The sequence below is a fragment of the Buteo buteo genome, chromosome 16 (assembly GCF_964188355.1).
Source record: "Buteo buteo chromosome 16, bButBut1.hap1.1, whole genome shotgun sequence".
Taxonomy (NCBI): Eukaryota; Metazoa; Chordata; class Aves; order Accipitriformes; family Accipitridae; genus Buteo; species Buteo buteo.
The window spans coordinates 22,900,552-22,922,369 of record NC_134186.1 but is presented as its reverse complement, the minus strand read 5'-3'; the positions used below and the strand labels follow the sequence as shown (position 1 = coordinate 22,922,369).

Sequence of the window (21,818 nt, the reverse complement as noted above, 5' to 3'; positions counted from 1 at the left end):
GGGGTTAGTTTGGTTATTCTATTGGTTTTGTAGGAAAGATATTGTATTATTGTTACTATTTATATTCTATGATAACTGACCAGGCCTCACATCCATTAATCAAATAATTTCAAAATATTTACCCTAAATCAAATTATTGTAATTAATCTTAACAGTTTAATATATTTTTGGTAAGCTGAAGCATGAAATAAAATTGTGGAAATACATAGCATGATTGAGTTCAGAAATCTAATTATAAATACATGGCCATGTCTGGCATGTCTGTATTCTTTCTTTTTACTGTTATAGTACTTATTTTATTAGCAAGACCAAGGTTTATGAAAAGCACAAGCTTTCTGTAATAATTGGAGTGGGAACTTAGTAATTTGTTGCTGAACACACGAAAAATTATTGAGATGCCATTATTGTAATAACTCAGTATACCTATCGTCATTCCTGTATATAGCAAGAATAGCAGATGTTGAAGTTGGAGCAGAAGTTGTTCCAAAGAATTTTCACTGCATACACACATAACACTGCTCAACTTTCAGACAGCATATAAAATGTATATATTGGCCTGCTTAAAAGAAAAATCCTTTTATAGAATGTTCTAAGTTGTTACAGAACCTACTGAGAAACTTTTGAAATTATTGGGGGTATTTCTGGTCACTTTTCAAAAGTAATTCCATGTTTTTAAGTACAAAGTAAGTAGCATTTCATTTCACCTACCAATCCAAACTTCTCTTCAGAACGACCTTTAAAAGGCATTCTGTTCCACAGTGTGAATATGTCTTCAACATCTGTCTTACTTTCAGCTCTTACCTTTTCTGTCTCACCTGTTCTCTTTCACAACCATTGACATATTTCATCTTATTTTAATACCTTATCATTTAATATGTGAGGTGGCTCTTGGGTCTTATGGGGGGTTCAGCTTAGCAGTAAGTCTTGGAGTTGGGACACAGAAAAATCACTTAAAAGTATTTTTGCACATTCCTGCATTGTACAATGCACACTTCAGATGCAGTCCAGGCTTAGCGTAGTTGTCTTCAAAATAAACTAAAAGGTGATCTTTCTTTTCACCTGCAAAGCTGCTGTTAAAAGTCTAGAATTGAGCACCTTTCTTGGTCAAGGCGTCTTACCAGTTAGAAATACCGTGGTTTTGATTGATACTTGTATTATGAAACTTGTTTGGTTATTCTAAATGACCTTTTTCCTCAAAAGAGTTAGAACAGTCGATGAGAGATAATCTAATCAGGAGCACAGTGGTGTTTGTGCCATAACCTAAAGATCAATTTTAATATTGCTTTGGTAATCTGTTATTCCTTTACAGTGTGTACATTAAAAAATACTACATAGTGGTTTACATTTGTGCCAAGTGTTTTCCTTCCCTGGAAGAAACTAACTTGCCTCTGAGGTTTACTCTGCTTGACTGTTCTTTCTAGGATGGCACTTTTTTTTTTAATGGGAAGGGCAGAAAAGATGAAGAAAATGGATTGTTACATGAAGAGCTAAAACTGTTCAATTCCTGTAGCAGACAGCTATTACATACTTGAATACTGCATATTATAACAGTCTAGGGGATTTTTAACATTACATGTGTAATTCAAATAATGTTGCGGGTTGCATGCTGAATTCCGTTTATGTGGAACAAAAATATGCATTCATTTCCTCTGTTTATTTACTAGCAAAACATATTCAAAATGTGTAATTCCTGCTATGGTGTATATTAAATTTGGGAGGTTTATGATGTTTTATATACCCAAAATTGAGAGCTGATAAAAACGTATCTTCATTATAGTAAATGATGGTTATTGTGTGTAATGTCTGTGCAATGCTTAACCTGCTATTTTTCAAAATTCAAGAAATTAAAAGTAGGTTTTAACTATTTCCTCTTTTTTACAATTTTCTATTAAAATCAGATATATGAAGATGCAATGGTATTTTTTATTACTGATCATAAATAAAGTGAAACATTTGCAATGGTATTTTTCTTACTGATCATAAATAAATGAAGTGAAACATTTTCAAAGTCAACTGAAAATGTTTCTGCAGCACTGTATAATTCCCAGATACTGAAAAATCAGATAGACGGAACACATCATGGTCTGCACGTTTCACGTATCTGGCCTTTTGTAATTGGTGGTCATATGTCTAGAATGTAAAAAAATATATTCTCTTAAGTACCTGACTGCACTTTGGTGATGCAACTTGGAACAGTAAGGGTTGAATTCTGTGTGAAAAATTCACATTATAGAATGTCAACAGGGGAACCAAAACTTAGTAGTAAATATTATAATGTTGTTCTACTTGAAGCTTATACTTCAGCTGAATGGGAAAAACCCCCGAGATTTCTTTCAAGTGTATAGCTAGTTAATTATTTTCTTTTGACAGATAATAACTTAAGATGTTATTGTAATCAGTATTGTTGTTTTCACAGGCTAGCCCAACAACATCTACAAAGTTTGGCCATTATTATGATGTTTCTAAAACAATGTCTCCAGAACTGTTTCAGTCCATAAAATGGCACAGTTTTTACCTTCCTGAAGAACTGTCTTTACAGCCTAAAATGAAAACACAGTAAGTTGTAACACCGCATGCTTCTGTTGTGTGTTCAAATTTTGTCTGCATATTAGTAGTAAAGGACATTTTTGCATCTACACTTGCTGTGAAAAATCTTGTAGCCACACATGGCTCACAAGCAGTTCAGCTGTGGTTCTCACGTCAGTGCTACATGCCATGACTGGCAGCAAAGCTGCTGTGGCACAGGGACAGCTCAGTATACTGACTCCTCAGCTGCGGGAGGAAGCAAGTTGGCAGGGACAATTAAGGCAGACATTACTAGGACAGCCTAGGACACAGCTGCATGTTCAGTCCAGCCCTACTGACAGCTGAGTGTGGGGACTGGGGAAAACTATCTGTCTGTGAACTACTCCCTGAGCACCATGCCCCATCAGCTTTCAGAGATGTGTGTGTCAGGTGGCTATCAGTCTTAGGAAGATATCCATACAGTTTTTAGGGCTAAGACAGGCCATTCTTGACCTACATAGCTTAGAATGCTATATCAGATTAGTTTATTATGTGACTTTCACTTCTTACATCCTACAGCTTCACCTAAGGAAAATACAAAATACTGTGAATAGAATTACAATCACTAATTATGTCTTACACAACACCCCTAATTCCAGAGAAGATCATAAACTCTTCTCTGAATGAATAACTTATTATTGTTTATGTCTATCAGTAATGAATTAAGGAAGACCAAGAGAAAATGAGTGACAGTAGCAAAGACTCATATTAGCCTGTAGCACACACATCCATTGTATCTTTCTTGGAGACATTTCAAGTCAAGTCAAACATCAAATACGGGCTAGCAATCTCTTTGTTCAGCCCAGTCGCTTAATTTATATAATACCTAGTTTTATAGATCCCACTGTATAGGGCCAGCTCCTGGAAGTAGTAATAGTATGGTATGCTTTATTATGATTGATTTTCATTACAGTACAGTCAGATATAAAAACTGAGATTTATGAAAGATGTGAAGTATGAAACACCTTTCTTAGAGCTGTAGAAAAGCAAAAGCCAAGTCTCTTTATAATTTGTTTCTGTGTGACATGATCAAATGACACTGGTTGTAAAGTAAATTCTTGCTACGTTAAAAAAAAAAACAACAAAACACCTTCAGGAGAAAGCAGAGAACTTACATTCTGTTCTTTCTGTAGTAAATATTTGAACCAACTTTATATTTATATTATGTATAATTATTTTTTTTTTAGTAGCAGAGTCATAGAGGATAGACACAAGGGTATCTGACAGATAGGTTGCAAGTGCTTATATTGTTATTGAGCAATTTAACTCCCTTTCTGTCTTTTCTCTAGCTAACTGGAATGTCTCATGACTGGGCTTAATTCCACTAACTATATGGCTGTCAAGTATTTGTACATTTTACATTAAAATCAAATTAACTCATATGTATAGTATAGGAAATGGACTTTAACTTTTATGCATTTGATTTTATAAGCAGTGCTTAACTCTGATATTTTCCTTGTGTGCTATCCTGATAAAAGTTCATCATTCTTACCATATGAATTCTGTTCTTATTTTTAATTTTAATCTAACGGAAATATTGTATTTAGTTAATTTGCTTGGCAAATTGCTAGAGCAGAGAGTGATGAGGTGAGGAACTTAATCAAATAAAGATGGATTTTGGAAGGCTTATTCTCCTTTTCTTCTACCTATACCCACAATATAGGTCTCTTTCAGGAAGCCTCTCTTGAGGAAATGAAAGAATTGTATTGTTGGGAGTAAAGGCAGGTACTAAGCTAATAGACAACCACCACTCTAAACGTTGTTTTCTTAGACCACAATGCAATGTGATAAGGGACAGGGAGGAATAAAGAACACATGGGGAATAGTGAACTCAGACAGAAATCTGTGGGAACTGTGAAGATGTGTACATCTGTTTCTTCATTTACAGTAGATCATTTGTCTTCTGACTTTGATTATTGTCTTTCCTGACAACAAACACCACTGCTTTTGGATTCCCTGTATTAAAAAGGTTGCACTAGGTAAAGTTAAGACAAGGTGGGAGGAATATTTCAGAATTACAGCCTCTGAAATAAAGATTATTACTCTGTAGAGAAATGGAAGATTTAAGCTTCCCATAACTACAGTCATTCAATTTTGACACACATTTAAAAAATAAAGTGAATTAGAATTTCAACTTCTGTTCATCAGTGTTGTATAACTGGAGTTCTTAAAAAATCATGGAAGTGGAGAAAAGCTGTTCCTCCATTACACTGATCCCCAAATTGATGTGCACCTAGCACAGTTAATATCAGCAAATTGGACTACCCAATTTACATAAGGAAAGACTGGGTTAGAAAATACATAAATGTTTTCAAGCTGGGACCTAATCAAGTTCATTGGTAAAATATAAAGAATTGTCAAAATTCCACAAAGTCAAGTGTAGCCAAAGCAATACCTGTCTTTAAGGAGAGGAGAAGGTGAGGACATCTGTAGGATAACACCAGTGCTCTGAAAAGTACCAGAAGAAATAATATAATCTATTTTTAAGCTTCTAGGGTAATTTCACCCAGTAGGTGTTTCTTTTGTTTGCTTGTGGGTATTTAACTAGGATAGAGCCAAAAGGTTCTAAAATAAACCAGGAGATATTCTCCATTGATAAAGTCTGTTATCATGTCAAAGGAGGAACACAGACTGGTTTGACAGTTTTCTTTTTTGTAGTGTTGATTGTTAAATCCTTATCTTCTAAATAAGCTGTCATTGAGTCACAGTTGAACCTGAGTGAAGTACCTTTATCCCAGTGTTGGGTCTGGTGATAATCTGGTACTAATTTGGCTTGATAAGTATCCTGAGCAATGGGTATCTTTATTGTAGTCATAATGTCAAACTTGGAAAAAAAGTGGAATAATTGCATGCAGATTAGATAATAGAATTAGAATTCAAGAAGATTTAGGTCGATGATCTGGAATGAGCTATATGGAATTCAATGAAGACATGCCGAATATCATAGTAGTAGGAATAATTAATTGAACAAATAAAATAGTGTAGCAGGTCTCCAGAAGATAAAATGTATTCACAGTGTTCTGTGATTAATGCTGCCAAAAAGCATAATTCATAAGGCATGGCGGTGATAAACTGGAATGTAATGTGGAGGATGTGCAAAGTACTTCTGTTCTGCTCAGCCATAACAAGGCTGTCCGGTTTTTGATAGCATTCTTCAGGAAAACTCTGGGTCAGTTAGAGAAGGTTGCGAAGATGGGTATACATCTAGAACTGGGATGTATGGCCCATGACAGAAGAATGGAAGTTCTTAGACAAATCTAAGCAGAGTCTTGAAGCACATTAAAAACTGACATACAGAGGGTAGTAACTGTTGTCTGCTGAAGGTAGGACAAGCAGTAATGAGCTACAGTAAACTGTAGCAGTAGAAGTACAGGCTGGAAAGAAGGAGCTATTTTTCTAATGATTAGCACGAGAAGAAGTTGCCTTGCAGACATAGGTTTGGAGTATTGTAGAATCTCCATCATTGAACATCTCTAAGGCCAAGTTAGGTAAATATCTGTCAGAGATGGTTTATATGTAGTTCAACTTGCCTTGGGGCAAGAAGATAGACTACCTGACCTCTTGAGGTCCTTTTCATCCCTATCTTCTGTGATTCTTTAATACACATTAGTCACAGTGTATTAAATCCAATACTAAGTATGAATGTTACCAATTATTTCACTGCTCTCAAAACGTTTATGCTTTTATAGAAACCCAACCGGCTTGTACTGTATTTTTTACAAATATTGTGATGAGATTCTGAAGGAAGCATTCCTTTCTCAAGGAACAAAAACAAGCTCACAATCCTGTCAGGATGATTTCATTAAAGAAAGTTTATAAAAGGGGGAGGGAAAGGATATTATTTTGTTGGCATTGCTGTTTGGAAAATCAATACAATGCTTCTGGCTTCTAAAGCTAACTTCACTATATCATAGAATAGTAAAAATTTCTGTTCTAGACAATGATTTGAAAGAAAGTAATATGATAGTCACAGTTAACCCTTCCAGTAGAAGTCAACAACTTGTATTAGACCTCATCTTCGATTGCCGAAAGGTCCCACTGAGAGTTTGAGCTAACCTCTTCTACGCTGTGTTACAGTGAACTAGGAGCATGGGCGTGGCTAGTTAGCATGTCTCCGCTTAGAGGATATAATTTCTTAAACATAAGGTTCTCAGGCTATGTTCTTAGATGCATGGCCAAAAAACCATCTCATTGTATAATGCTAATTACCTATATAGCATTGCGAAAGCTCTGTCATCTATTAGGCTGACAGTACCTCAAAAAAAGTACTGATAGACTGGAAGGAACTAAAAAAAAACTTACAAAAATGACTTGAAATCCAGAAAATCTCTAAAAATATTATTTTTTCAATTTCCTTTATCTAAAGAAGATTGACAGAAAATGTGTTAACACTGAAAGCTGACAAATCCTTCAAAAACAAGGAGGCATTTTTAAGAAAGGGGATAGTTCGTTATTGAAATAATTTACATTAATAGGCTATGTATTATGGGATCTTTGCAAAAGATTTCATGACTTTCTAAAGAGTATACTTTGCAAGATATGTATCAATAAAGACATTTCTGAATGAAATTTTTGCTTCAATTGTGTAGGAGTGCAGACCAAAACTGGGGGGGGGTGATAGGGTGATTATAAGAACGTTTTGCTTTTGTCACTAATACAGAGGTTGAGGAGGAAGTGGAAACTGATAGTTTTGCCTAATATATAATTTTCAGTAAGTAAATGGCATTGTTGTTGATATAGGTTCAACAGTATGTTGTTTCAGTATCAGAAGTTGCAAAAAATTAGGAATTAGCAAGAAAAAACAAAAAAACTTTTTCCTCTTCTCAAAGTGTTTCCACATTATTTTAGCTAGCATGATCCATTCTAAATATTTGTAATGTTGCAGAGCACAGCATGGTTTAAGTTCAGGCTGAAATAAATTGTAATAGTCCTGTAACTACAGCCATCGAAGAGCACCTTAAGTTACGTAGTCATGATGGAAAGTGTACCTACCCCAACATACACATTCTACATTGAGATCATAAGCTATATGTTCTGCAATGACAAGCTAGTAATTGTAAAGAAAGATTTTTAGAAGCTCAGTATATTTTTATTGTAGTTTTTGATTAAATTATCATAGGTACTGATGTGAGTAAGGCATTCCCTAAGTGTTGTCCTTTTTGGGTGGGTTTTTTCTCTGATAGAGACCTGCTACTTTTGTATGTAATTAACGTTCCTCAAAGAATGTACTTAATCTGTAACTTGTTAGATGCACCTAGAATTCACCTTGTTGACCAGCCTTACTTTGCCCTTTCTTTTTCAGTTAGAGGGTGACTAGCTTTGGAGGCCTTAGGTTTCATTTTTCCTCCTTGAAATTTGGAACAGTTCTCTTCCTCACGCTTCTTTTCTTTGGGAAGGGATGGGGAACAAGAACAATCCTTTGCTCTCCTTGCCTTTGACCACTCGGGGATGTAACGACAAAGAACAGATTATGCAGTTAAAGCAGAAAATGTGCAAGAAAAGTAATGTACCACATTTTCCTGTACAGGTTATACTCTCCTGACAGAAACAGTGAGTATAGTGAACATATATTTTACAATCCTTGGAAAATCAGTGCTGCATCTTTTAATAAGCAAGGTCCTTTGTCCTAATGTTTTGTGGCATAAGAACCATGTATTTGTAAAAAGGACCAAATCATCTTGGTACTTCTAATTCTCTAGCATCACATTAAGAAACCTGTTTTATTTAAACTGTTCTTCAGTGAGTGAACTGTCTCTGTAATTGTAGCTAATGTCTATCACAAGATAATCACAGTGCTTCCCTTGCAGGATCAGAGATGTAGAGGCTTTATTTGGGCCGGAAACTCTTGGCCCTTTTTAGAAATCATGTATATCTATACATACGTCCCTCTCTTCCCATCCACACAAGCACTTGGCTTCTTTACAGACCTGCAAAGAAAGGAGATTCTTTGGCTGATTAGGCAGAACTAAGTTATTGACTGGCCTTTTACTTTGCAATTAAAGATCAGTTTTGGAGGTTATATACATCATTTATTCACTTTAAAGTTTGGATCAATCTTTCTTTTCTTTTCTGCACACGTGTGTGTACCTGCTTTTTGATGGAGGGAGATGAGGAGTACTGTGTTTGCTCTCCTTTCTGTAGTTCTGGTACCTGATGGCTAAATTAGATTACAGGGTCCCCGTTTGGATAATCACCCAAGATGGGTAGAAGTTCATTGCCCCATGATAAACATTAATTGAAAACGGATTGGGAAGTCTGTTCTCCTAAAGGAAGTAGTAAATGGGACTGGGTGTTTGGTGCCAAAAGAAGGCATAAACCTTCTCTTTCTTATCTCATTATTTTTTATGTTAGGGAAAGGCAGTTACGTCCTGGTCCTAATGCTGGGACCAGGTTAACGGGGTTGTGCGGCTGACAGCAACTGTTTTGTGGCTGTTGTTGCTAGGATATTCTGGTGTCCTTTTTGTTGCATTGCTAAAGCTGGTACTTAACAGGAAGGCAGAAATATCCTCTGTGATAACTCTGTGCATCACAGAAAAGGCTTACTTTCTACCCCTCTACTTCAGTCCTTGTTGTTCAGTTGCAATAACCAAAAGAGAAAGTTTGATAATCAAGTGAAATAAAATAATTAAGCTGTAGTTTTTCCATAATACTCCTAAGTTTTACCTTAAGAATATATGTGCTTTTGAAAAAGAATAAATTTATCTAGAGTCTAGATTTACCAATAAATTTAGATAAAACAGGTGTAACCGTCTTGCCTAATGGGGTGTCTTTATACATAATAAGGCTATTTGTCATATCCTTGATAACCTAACCTTTGTTAACTGCTTAGAAACTATCAACAGAGAAGCCAGAGGCTCCGTTGTAACCCGGATACCTTCTAGCCAGCTCCTGCTTTATCCATTACTAAATTGCTAAGCAAAAAAAAAGACTGAAGAAGGAATTGTTTAAACTCATTATCAGAATTAAATGGTCTTTAGTAACAAATACAAAAAAAGACTAGGAATTAAAAAATTAGAAATATCTTATTTCCTTCCTTAAATATTATGACAAACATTGCCAGAAGGGTAGTCTAATTTGTTTTTATAAATAGGGTTTGCACAATATTTTTCATGTCTTTATTTACATAGCATGGTTCAAATTCAAGTAAACGGTCAGTATTTCAGCAACAAGTAGAAGAGCACCTATTTTTACATCTTAAAAAGATCTGTATGCACTACATTATTTTCTTTAATTCTTTCCTTGCTGTAAATCTTTTTGTGATTGATTAAATGAAGATCTCTTTTGTTTGTTTTAATTTTGGAACCTTTTAATTCTGCTAATGGTTTAGGTATTTTATTCCTTTATCCACTAACTTTTAAAAGCAAGTTAGTAACAAAAAAGGAATTGGCAAGTATTGTGATTGCAGTATACTCTCTGGCATCCCTGTAGATAGCATGGTAATACTCATAAGCAAAATAAGTGATAGATACACAAACTTGAAAATGCTGGTTTGTGGTGACGAAGACCACAGTCATCTTTTCGTATTACACATGTTGTGTTCCTGGCTGTGGCTATAAGATAGCTGCAAACTCCTTCCTAATGTTGGTGAGCAGCAGTTTCTAACTTTTCCAAAAGGATAAAGGAATATCCAAAAGGATACATGAATGCTTCTGGTTATTGTGAAGTGCTGCAGATTCTTGCTGGCTCTGGCAAAACTGGGAAGAAATTGCAGCACTGTGTAAGCAACAAGGATTGTGTGTACGTATTGCAATAATGTGAAGACACGGAGGGAGAAGACATTTTGGCTAGCATGGAGGCTAAAGCCCTCTTCCTCTCCACCTTCCCTGTAAACTGACACCTACAAGACAGTATAGGTATAACATTTAACAGCCATTCCTTTTGCAACTAAACACTTGGAAAGTAATTGACTTCATAAGCAAAAATTTACTCTTTCTTTTCTGAGATGCTTTTTTGTATAGCAAGGCAGACTACATGTTAAATGTCGCACTGAGATTATATATTGCCAGTTATTTTCAGCTGTGAATTTCATAGAGTGTATTAAATTATTAAGATACATCAGTTTAACCAGTAGCCTTCTAGGGTACTAAATCTGAAAACAAATAAGCAGAGTTTAATTTGGAAACTCTCCCTTTTAGTTATCTCTGAGAAGGGTCATATCTTAATGTTTTCTGACATTGAGTATTTCAAAACTTGAAATTATTACGACTATATGACTTTTTTGATTGTAGATGTCTATAAAAAATATATCATTGGGGGGTTGGGTTTGGGTTGATACTGGTTTCTTGAATGAAACTCAGAATTCTGAGTTAAAGCAATGGTGTAAAAGACAGATGTTTGCAACTCTTGTGCTTCTCAGAAAAGTTGTCTTCTCTCCTGTGCAAAAGTATGAAAGCAAGTTTATTTGGGTTTATTTAGGTATTCATTACTAAAATACATTTGGATAACATTTTTGGCTCTTACTAAAGTAACAGAAATAGTTTCATTAATGTTTGGACCAGGTGATCTTTCGAGGTCCCTTCCAACCTGGGCTGTTACCAGACACATAAAATGATTGGAGCACGTAAGAATATTTTTAGAGGCAAAATTTTCAAAATAACATGTCATATTTCCCAAGAAGTACACAAAAAAGTTTGAATCCACCACCCTTGATGGTAATCAGTGAGACCAGAAGGAAACGCCAAAGCTAGAAAAGATAGAAGAGCTTCAACTCTCAGCTGCAGTGAGGAACCTATGTCAAGTCTGGACACACAAGCCAGTATGCATTATGGGATTTAAGGAAACAGTATGTGTCTTTTAAAAGTGAGCAACTGGCTTGCTTTTTTAAAGTAAAAATTAGGACTTTCTGTCCTTTGTATGTGTTAGCCTGTGGACTGGAGAGCATGGCTGGGATGGACATCTAAAGAAGTGCTTTGGACATGCAGGAACTGGACCTTCTAAGACTTTGATGAGATGATTTGCTGAACTTTCATTTGGTTTTAAGTATGCTTAAATACATTTTTAGCCACTAGTTTGCTGCTTTTTTTTTTTTAATCTTGTACTTTCTAAATAATACATAAAATAGATTCTACCTCACAATTCTGCTGTCATGCAAATAAAGCAGTAATAACACCTGTAGTATATGGATATAAAATGGAACTGTAGCATTAGCAGAATGTATCTTATGCTCTGGTGCTGTATCAGAAAAAAAATACTAAAAAAAAAAAAATTAACTACATGAACTTTTTAATTGTGAAAATGTTGTCTCTCTCATTTTTTGTTGGTTTTGATTGTTGTAGCAGTTGTATGTATGAAAGTTTTCAGTAATAGAAGGTCAACTCTATTCATCAGTGTCGTGGTTTAACCCCAGCCAGCAACTAAGCACACACAGCTGCTCACTCACTTCCCCCCCCACCCAGTGGGATGGCGAAGAAAATCGGGAAAAGAAGTAAAACTCGTGGGTTGAGATAAGAACGGTTTAATAGAACAGAAAAGAAGGAGCTAATAATGATAATGATAACACTAATCAAATGACAACAGCAATAATGAAAGGATTGGAATATACAAATGATGTGCAGGGCAATTGCTCACCACCCACCGATCGACGCCCTGTTAGTCCACGAGCAGCGATTCCTCCCGCCCCCACTCCCCCCAGTTCCTATACTAGATGTGACATCCCATGGTATGGAACACCCTGTTGGCCAGTTTGGGTCAGGTGCGCTGGCTGTGTCCTGTGCCAGCTTCTTGTGCCCCTCCAGCCTTCTTGCCGGCTGGGCATCAGAAGCTGAAAAATCCTTGACTTTAGACTAAACATTACTTAGCAACAACTGAAAACAACAGTGTTATCAACATTCTTCTCATACCTAGCTCAAAAACATAGCACTATACCAGCTACTAGGAAGACAATTAACTCTATCCCAGCTGAAACCAGGACAATCAGGGCATTGATTAGATATACTTGGAATAACAATTGTGTAGATCTTTGTCAGCTATAGAAGATTAGTACTTTGCTGTAATGGTTTCAGCTTTAAGTTGATACATTAAATCATTAGTCTTCTAGATGTAAGTGAGCCTGACATAATTAAGTTATCTTAATCCCTAGAGATTTTAGATTTCACTAAATGTCTGAGCACTGAACTAGTTAAGATGAAGCAATCACAACTGCTTATAATGTCAACTTTATTCAAAGAAGTTTGAGCTTTTTCTTTTATGACACTTTTTTCTATATGACACTTGTGGACTGAAAGCTGCATCTGCTTATTTTTAATACAGCTGTTAGAGACATATAGGAGAGTATTAAAATGTGTTACTAAACTATTTCTTCTTACCGACAGTAATATGAACAGTGCATACTCAAGGCTGCTTCAGTCCATTCAGAGGATCATTTACCAGGATGGATTTGATGGCTCTCATCCCCAGGTACTTCAGACCCTCATACTCTTCTATCCTCTAACTAATGTTGTTTTCTGAATTTTCAAGGGTGGCACAAGGAGGCCTTGGACAAAGTAACAAGGAACAAGCTGTTTCTAAGCATTGCTGAAGTAAACAAGTGAAGTAAATAGAGAGTGTGGTTCATATTTTAATGTGCATTTGGAGTTTTTGCCTGTTACAGATATGCAGACCATGTGAGAAAGAACTGTAAGCCAACATTAGTAAAATGCATATTCTGTGCAATTAGCTAATAAATGGATTGCCAAATATAATGTAATTAAACAAAACATATTTTCGCCTGCAGTATTTTTTTCAAGCTATTGCTTTAGCAATTATGTGTTCAAAACTCTTGAGACTGAACATTCAATCTTAAACTTTCAGATTTTTTACATGTTGTTTTAACTGGAGTAGAGTGACTTTTTTAATGAATTAAATGGTGTGCATCTTTATGTAGCGAGCATTAAAACACAAGTAAAGAAATAAGATTGCTATTTCAACTTACAAATCAAAAAACCTTACCAGACTTCTAAAGATCTCTGTACTCTTCATAAATCATACTGTGGGTAATCAAAAATATTTTAAGCATAACAACATAGGCTGAAAGCCCTTTTTTAATCTGAGCAGTGCCCTATCTATTATTCTTTGTCATATTCAGTAATATGTGAGTCCTTTGGAGTTGATGGAAATAATAAATAGTATATATTAATGCTTCATTGATAGGTAATTATTTTTGTGCAATAGAAATGTTACTACAGTAGAAGTTAATTAGTATAGATGCTGGAGAGCCTCAAAGAATAGAATACAAGACTCTGTAGTATTACCAATTGAGTATCTTAGAAATCATTTTTGTTGGGAAGATACTGTTGGAATGGATGTTTTCATGTCTAACAATATGTTTTAGAAACATTACCTGCACACAACACTTGTGTGTAGATTTAGGTTATTTGTGTTCAGTGTTTAGTCTCTGCTGAGATTTATGGGGGAGTTTGCCTTCCCTTTGGTGGCAGCGCCAGTCTGGAGAAGTAAATTGGTCCCTGACAGGCACCTCTCCCCACTCGCTGTGGTAGCCATGGCAACAGACATGTCATCTTACCATACAGCACCATGTGCAGAGATGCTCCTCCCGCACGGTGACAAGTCTTGTGGAAGCCCGAGAGCTTGCCGGCTGCAAAGAGCAGCGCCGAGTGAAACAAGCACCCTGCCAACCTTCAGCCAGCAAACAACCTCCTACTGAAGAGATTAGGCTGGTGTTTCTAATTTTTTTTGTGTATTCCTGAACTTTTTTTTACATGTAAAAGAAAATGAAGGTTGGTCAGAGCCAATATTTTGGGGTTCTTTGCTTGCAAGCAGGGAAAAATCAAACATCATGCATGGATACTTATTTTCTGTACCTGTTGTTCATTGTTTCAAAAAGTCATACTACTGTCAGTAAAGCAAAACCAGAACTTTAACTCAGATGAATTTAAAAGTATACATTTGCTAAATGACGTATTTACATTTCTGAGGTGAAGCTTTAAAAGTTAGAAGAAGAGTCCTTTTTCAGACCAGTTTATCCATCTAGAAAGCCATTAGCACTTGTGTAGTTGTTTCTGTTCCAAGGGAGATGATGCATATGATTTCCTGGAGCAGTTTCTGTTACTTTCTTTTAAGATCCCTCTTTTCGCCATTTATCATCTTTCTTTGTATGCTCAGATTTGTACATTTAGAAGCAGTATATAATACACACTTGTAAAAATATGTCCAGATTTGAATGTAGTAACAGCCCAGAACACGCCTTGGATCTTTTTATCTTGCAAATCTATGAGAAATTCACCTCTCTGCTACTCCATATCCCCTTCTATTTACTGAGCCTTCAGAAGTATTTTTTAAGTAGCCAGATATGAAGACTGTAGTAGAGTAAGGACCAGCCTGTATTCCTCTGGACTTGTGTCCTTTCCTGTATATAATAATAATAATAATAAAATCTTCTGAGAAGTTTGTGCATGTATGCTCTTCCCCTCCAAATAATCCTCTCCCCTTTGGCTGGGTCCTATTGGCAGTGGCTTTCATGAAGTTCGGAGAAAACTGCAAGGGCCAAAATGTAGCAGGGAGATGCTGAACTTTCAAGAGATTTACTTACTGACTTTAAGTAGATCCATTAATCACTGTCTGTGAATAACAGAAGCTGATGCCGTTAATGCTTCATTTTTTGTACTGTGAAGTATAATCCTTCCAAAATTTCTAGACTATGGAGGCTTGTTGGATCTGGAGTCAAAAAGTTTAACCTTACTGGTAAAACTTTCAGATATTTTTGGCTACTTTAACATCAATATGCCAATGATACTTAGACTTACTACTCCTTTTTACCATTTGAAGAGGAATCTGGAGAAAAGTGAGCAGAATGCGACTCACCCCAGCTGACAGAGGTTTGACATGGTTAGGAAAATCAGTGAAAACTACCATTAGAGGTTTAGTAGACCTCTGATAAAGGTCAGGCATCTCTAGGACATAGTATGGTTAATTAACATTAGTTTTATAGGACCATCTGCTGTTGGCCATCATAGATTAATATTTCTTGACTGCCCTGCATGACTTTGTGGGCCTTAGGACAAGAATTCCTGTTTGAGATATTAGGCTACAGAAAAGTTTGGCTGAAGTTAACCAAAGAAATTACCTGTTTGTTCACACCAACTGGAACATTTTTGCCAAGATCTATCCAGAAATTGAGGGTCTGAATGACCTACAACCTAGAAATACAAGCATCAGTTTTACATCCTTTCTAAAACCTCCTAGTAACTCTTTGCTGATGATCATTAAGTATAAATCCTTTATAAACTGAACATGGTTTTAAGTCATACAGAATAGCACTTGTTTGTTTCAGAATATTTGGGGGGTTTCATGTTTGATAACAGCACTTCCATAGGCAACTATATTTCCTTAACATTTCTTTGGTATACTTTGGAGCTCAAGTTGGCTGACTTTCAGGGCAATAAAGTTGGGGGGGATTAGGCTTTTGTTTGCTTGGAGCTGGGTTTTTGCTGCCAAAACAAACATTGTTACAAAAATTACAGGAAAAGGGTAAAAAATAAAAATCCAAACTTCCGAACTAGTGAGCGTATAAAAGATCTAGTGGTATATCTAAAAAAATGTTATCCTACTCTTTATTGCAAGCTTGTTGTTATATAATATTAGACTTATGCTTTTTCTTCTATTTCAGTTATAGAATAAGCCATTTGTCAGGGCCTTGTGGGCCTGACAGAATTATTCTCGTAGAAATTCTGTTACTGGCCAAAATAAATACATCTGATATTATCTGGTGTTTTAATATCTTTATCTTTTACAACTCTTGTGATTTAATGTTGTGAAACACACATCTGTCATCCTTTATCCAATAAGAGAACTGATACTCTGACACAGTTTTTTCTCTGTTTGTATGTTGTTCTTATGGGTGTTCTTCATAAGAAAAAAAATATTTTTCCCATTAAAAAAGTTTCTGTAAGTTTTATGTATGTTTGCTCTGAAATGCTGAAATACCAGAACACTTTCTCTGCATGGCCAATATCCATTATATCTGGATAAAATAGTTTTCTTAAGTGTCTGATTTTGTATTATTGCTTAAACACACATCAAGAAAAGCGTGAGTCTGCACTTATTAGAAGTCACTAAAGAATATTAGACTAGCTTCTATTTTTCCTATTCTTTTTAAAACTCTGAACATCTGAGCCTAACATATCATACACAGAAGTCAGATTGCATCATCTTATCCTGTGCTATTATCCTGATCTTCATACAGTAGTGTAAGAAGTTAACTTTACAGAGGTAAAGCCTAAAAGGCTGCAAAACATGTATCGCTTTCACAAAGCTTGTAAGTGAATTGACAGATTAGCTCACTGTCTAAGCCATGAGAGTTGGATAAATGCAGAGCCATGTGGTAATAACTGTGTTTCACAACTCAGGCTCTGTCTACCCAATACGGAGAAGGAAGTCTTTATAAGAGTAGCCTCTTGTCTTGTCAAAACCTTTCCTCTGGATTTCCAGAGCAGCTGTGCAATGTTTTGTGCTTGATACTGTTCATTCCAGCTGGTGGAAATGAATATCTACAGTTCATCAAAGCACTTTGCTGTAATGAAAAGTACCTGGAAGCTTTTATTTATCTAAACTAGTATTTTATATACATATATTTAAAAAAAAAAAAAAGCTGGCCTTTAAGTATGAACCCTGAACTCTAGAAATGTATCTTCAATCACCTTGTACAGGAAGTCTTTCAACAAGGGTGCTTATTGTCTCTCTCTCTGCTGTTAATAGCAAATATACCTAAAATCCTTCTCGAAGATCACCAGGAAAGGTCACATCAAATAAGCAGAAATGAGATTTGTCATCATGAGACATGACATTTGACTTTACATAAACAAATTGTAACTCCGGCTTCATAATCTGCCCCTTCAGAAAAGGGGCTTTATCTTAGCCACTGCCTCTGTTGGATGCTTTTCTGCCAGCGTACTGCAGGGCAGCAAACAGTCTTTAGGTAGGTAACACATGAGGCTGTTTAGCATTTTACATGTCAAAACAGCTTAGATTCTAGTACCCAGTAGCTAACTAAAGCAGATCCAGAAACACTCATGTCAAGGACTTTCAGAAAGGTGTAGTCCTTAAGAGACAATCTACTGATGTCTCCATCAGTCTCCGTTTCTCCCTAGTTGTGGGTAAACCTTCCTTCATTAGTTGGGAGGAGTTGGCAGGAGCGTAGATGATACTTAGCAACTTCTAAAAGAGTGAAGGGGCCATGCGTTGGTGAGGTAGGCCACCGACCTTGCTCATTTAGAAGTAGCAGAAAAAGTGAAACTGAAGCTAACAATCAGAATAGTCAGGTTATGAGAGTAACACAGCGGAAAGTTGAAAATAGAGGGAAAAGTTGTGTTCGATTACTGTCAGGCCCTTCCAGCAGACCAGTTTAGAGGTGGTCATTTGCACATGTTTTAAGGCAGTGATGGTAGAGAGAAAGAACATGAAAAATCATAGTATTATTGGAATTTGTGTCAGAATATACTTACATTTAGCTGGTTAAAAAATACAAATTAGTAGTTTTCGGTATTTCCGTGCTGTCTCTTACCCTTGTACTTGCTTATCTGGCATAGCTTGATATCCAGTCAGTGAAAAAAATGCCCTTCCGTTTGTAATTTTTGTGAGATCACCTGAGATTAAGCTATGATTACATAAACTATGTAATTATTATGGATATGAATTCTATAAATTGTATTTTTTTAATACATTACATGACATTTTCCTCCTAATGTTTAAAAAATAACAAGTGGGGTTTTTTTCTTCTTTTTTCAACAGAAGAAACTAAAGAATATTTTGCGGATAGGAATTCAGAGTCTGGGTTCCATGTTGTGGGGTGATGACATTTGTAGCAGTGATAGTCCTGAACATATGCATAGCCTTACGAAATTCCTGTATGTTCTCCGTGGCCTTCTCAGAAAATCTTTGTCAGCCTGCATCATCACAGTGCCCGCTCACCTTATCCAGGTAGGAATACTGTCTTTGCTATATTTCAGAGCTGACACATCAGTTAGCAAAAATCTAAAGTTTGTGGTAAGAAAATAAATGCAATTTTGGACATTTTGAAAACTTTTTTTTCTCAAAGGGCAAAGATAAAACATAACTTCACTGTTAGTGTTTCTATACTTTCATGGGACAGTCGTGCTGCAAAATCTACAAAGACCGACACATAAAACCATCTTAGATACAGTTTTGCCTTATATGGGTCTTAGTCTTTTTTGAAAAACTATCAAAATTTCAGAAACTGTAAAAAAGCAAAGAGAATCCTGCTAGTAATCTCTTCCTTAGTTCTTTTATTTTTTTACAACATCCCTACACACTTTCCCACTGCTATCAGAATGCTGTTTAGTTTCAATACAAGACATTTCAGTCCACTGTCTTCATCTGTCATACTCATTATGATGATGTGTGATCTTGTTTTTAAAGCCAGGAATTGAAAGATACAGTTTTACACTTTAATTCTAATACCCCCTTGTATTGGGACCAGGAGCAAACTGCTTACGGTATCAGAGTAATTATCCCAGCTGCAATATCGGAAGCTGCTAACAGCACCTTTCCTGAGAGTACATGGACACTTAAATGTATCTTCTGGAAATGAACTATTTTAGCAAAAGGAAAAACATAGATAGTCTTTTTTTCTGCAAGTGGTAATGTAACTTACAAAAGCAAAATTATTATTCACAATGAACAAAGAACCTATAATTTTAGATATTAATTTGATTTGACTATAGTAAAAAAGTAGTGGATAAAACCTCATAGTATGCAAAATATTTTCACAGTAGATGAGTTTATCGCTAGATAAATCCTATCTTAGGTAAGTACATGACTCTCACTTATGTATTGCATTTTGTAAAGGTGTTTGAATACCTGCAAGTTTTATTTATCTAGATACCTGATGCACTTACCGCTTCAAAAATAAAGAAAGAAATTTAATTTTCTGGTTTTACCATTGCAATGAAAAGTCTATGAATATTCCTCTTGCAGTGCAAGCCTCCATCTACTTACTTAGCTTTTTTTTAAATATTAGGTGGCAGTTTGCCTTCAAAAAGATTGACAGTAAAATTTAGTGCAACGAATAGAATTTGTGGATGTAAAACTAGCATCCTTCTTTTTACTCATTAGAATTACCTGTCCATAATTGGGACACACAATCAGTTTCATTGTATTCTTTTTTATATATTATGTCAATGAAAGGTACGATCATATTTTAGACAAGTCCAGAAAGGTCTCTAAGACACAAACTGAAGGATGAAGTTTTTTGTTTGTTGCAAGCTTATCTGGGAAGTTGATTTAGGTTTTGTGTTTATAAATTCCATATAAATCAATTCCCGTGGAGTTAGGTTTGAAATTATATCTAATTTTTTTAAATAGCTGTTTTTTTAATTTTAACAGAATTGTTTTACAGTAAGTGCTAGAATATTCTGAATAAAAAAGAAACATTATTTCCAAAATCTTTGCATAGCAGCCTTAAACAAATGAGAGCATTAATTTTTTTTTGGAATTGTTAAACTTCATGTATCCTTCTTTAAGCACTAAACTCTGGAGAAAACTGTCATTAGGAGGAGCAAAGCTGCTGAGGGTTCCTTATACCCCACATTACTCAGTTCCCAGAGCCCTGCTGTGTAGTTGTTCCACTCTCCAAGAAGCCTGTTAAAGAGCCCCTGAGAGCATGTGTACAGCCCTCCATGTTAATAGTTAATTGGTGAGGATGGCAAGATGAGAGGACAGCCGAACATGTGGTCTCTCAGGCTCAAGCCGTAGACAGACCTTTAGTTATAATAACAGCAGCTGCTCACATTCTCACAACCCAGCTACTCACCATTCTGTTGCTGAGGTTTCTTTCTGGATTAAAAGTAAAGAAAATATCTTTTCTTTCCAAAAGAATAAGAGAGAGGGATTTTTTTTCCAAGTGCATTTCTGTATACGTATTTAATTTGATCAGAGTAAGTTCTAGCATATGCTTTCTCTGTTGAATCTTAAAGTCAGTACACTGAAGGCATAGAAAATGCGTGCTATTTTTCTGAAGATGTAGTAAATTCCACATTCATTCCCTGAACTACTGTTTCTGTATTTTCTATGTTATCTTTTGCCTCCCAACTATATTAATTAGGTGGTCTGCAAGTAAATACTTCACATGAATAATTTCCATGAAGGTAAATACAAGTTCAAAATCACATTTTAATCAAGGTTTTGTCTGCGTAACATATGCAGAAAAATAGGTTCATTTTTACCTGCTTTGTCTTGAAAAAATAGATTTTTAGTAATGATTCATACCATGTCTTGTCTATATCAGCCCTCAGTACTAGTTGCTCCAGTGAAGAAGAAATAAAACTCACAATTGGTAGTACTGTTTTTCAACAGGGACAATGTCTTTCCAACCCAGACTAGTTACATTTTTTTATATGTAGTGTATGAATAAGGTATATATATGGAATATGTATACATATATATAATTTGAGATTGGTTTCTTTTATATATTTTGCCAAATACTTTGCATGTCATACTGTGACAGGGAGTTCCACAAATTAAATCTACCTGGTTTCTTTCTTTTTCAGAGAGTTTAATTTGGCTTTACTTCTAATAAATTGTATCTTTGGTTTTGGCTGATGAGACAATAAGATGATGCTCCCTATTTTATCTTTTCTATATTCTGATAGTTTTGTATTTTTTCTCATGCTGCCTCCTTAATCTGTTTTTAAACAGTCACTTTTCTTTTAATCATATTTTACTTTGTTACAGTAACATAATACAATAAAGCTATTATTGTTTGTTCGCTTTTCCTACATTCTAATGCCTGCTTTGTCTCTTTGATGACTACTGAACATTAAACAGTGGATTTTTCTTGATGCTTTTCCCTCTGTGGTACACATCCACCAATGTGGCTCTTTCATTATTCCAGATATTCATTGTCTTGGATTTAATAACTTTGAATTGCATTTATCCAAAGATGATGCTCATTCACCCAGTTTGATGGGACACTGAATGTCTTCACAGTCTTCTGTAAGACTATATTTTTGTAAAAGACAAAAAAATCTGGCTGTGTACAGTTTTTTCAGAATAATGTAAAGAAATTGTAGTCCACTAAAGAACACTAGATTCTTTGTGTTTTATTGATGAAACTTCTAGTGCAAACAGTGCATGAAGAAAAACGAAAATTCTCTTTTCTCAACCACAAAAATAGGAATACATTATTCTGGAAGAGGTTTTCAAGAAAATGACACTAAAAACTTATCCAATTATGAATTTTATTCAGATGATGTGTGACAAGTTTTACTTGATTGATATTTTCTACCGATTGAACATACTCT

At 35.4% G+C, this 21,818-nt stretch overlaps 1 protein-coding gene across 3 annotated transcripts in view; it reads left to right on the top strand.

The window, feature by feature from the left end:
* The window catches only part of ELP4 (elongator acetyltransferase complex subunit 4), a 158,246-nt gene that overhangs the window by 36,303 nt on the left and 100,125 nt on the right, over window positions 1-21,818 (top strand). For all 3 annotated transcript variants that reach the window (XM_075048200.1, XM_075048201.1, XM_075048202.1), the window contains exons 5-7: window positions 2,417-2,556; window positions 12,876-12,960; window positions 18,289-18,477. In XM_075048200.1, coding sequence (XP_074904301.1) covers window positions 2,417-2,556; window positions 12,876-12,960; window positions 18,289-18,477 — 414 coding nt within the window. The remainder of the gene's footprint in view (window positions 1-2,416; window positions 2,557-12,875; window positions 12,961-18,288; window positions 18,478-21,818) is intronic.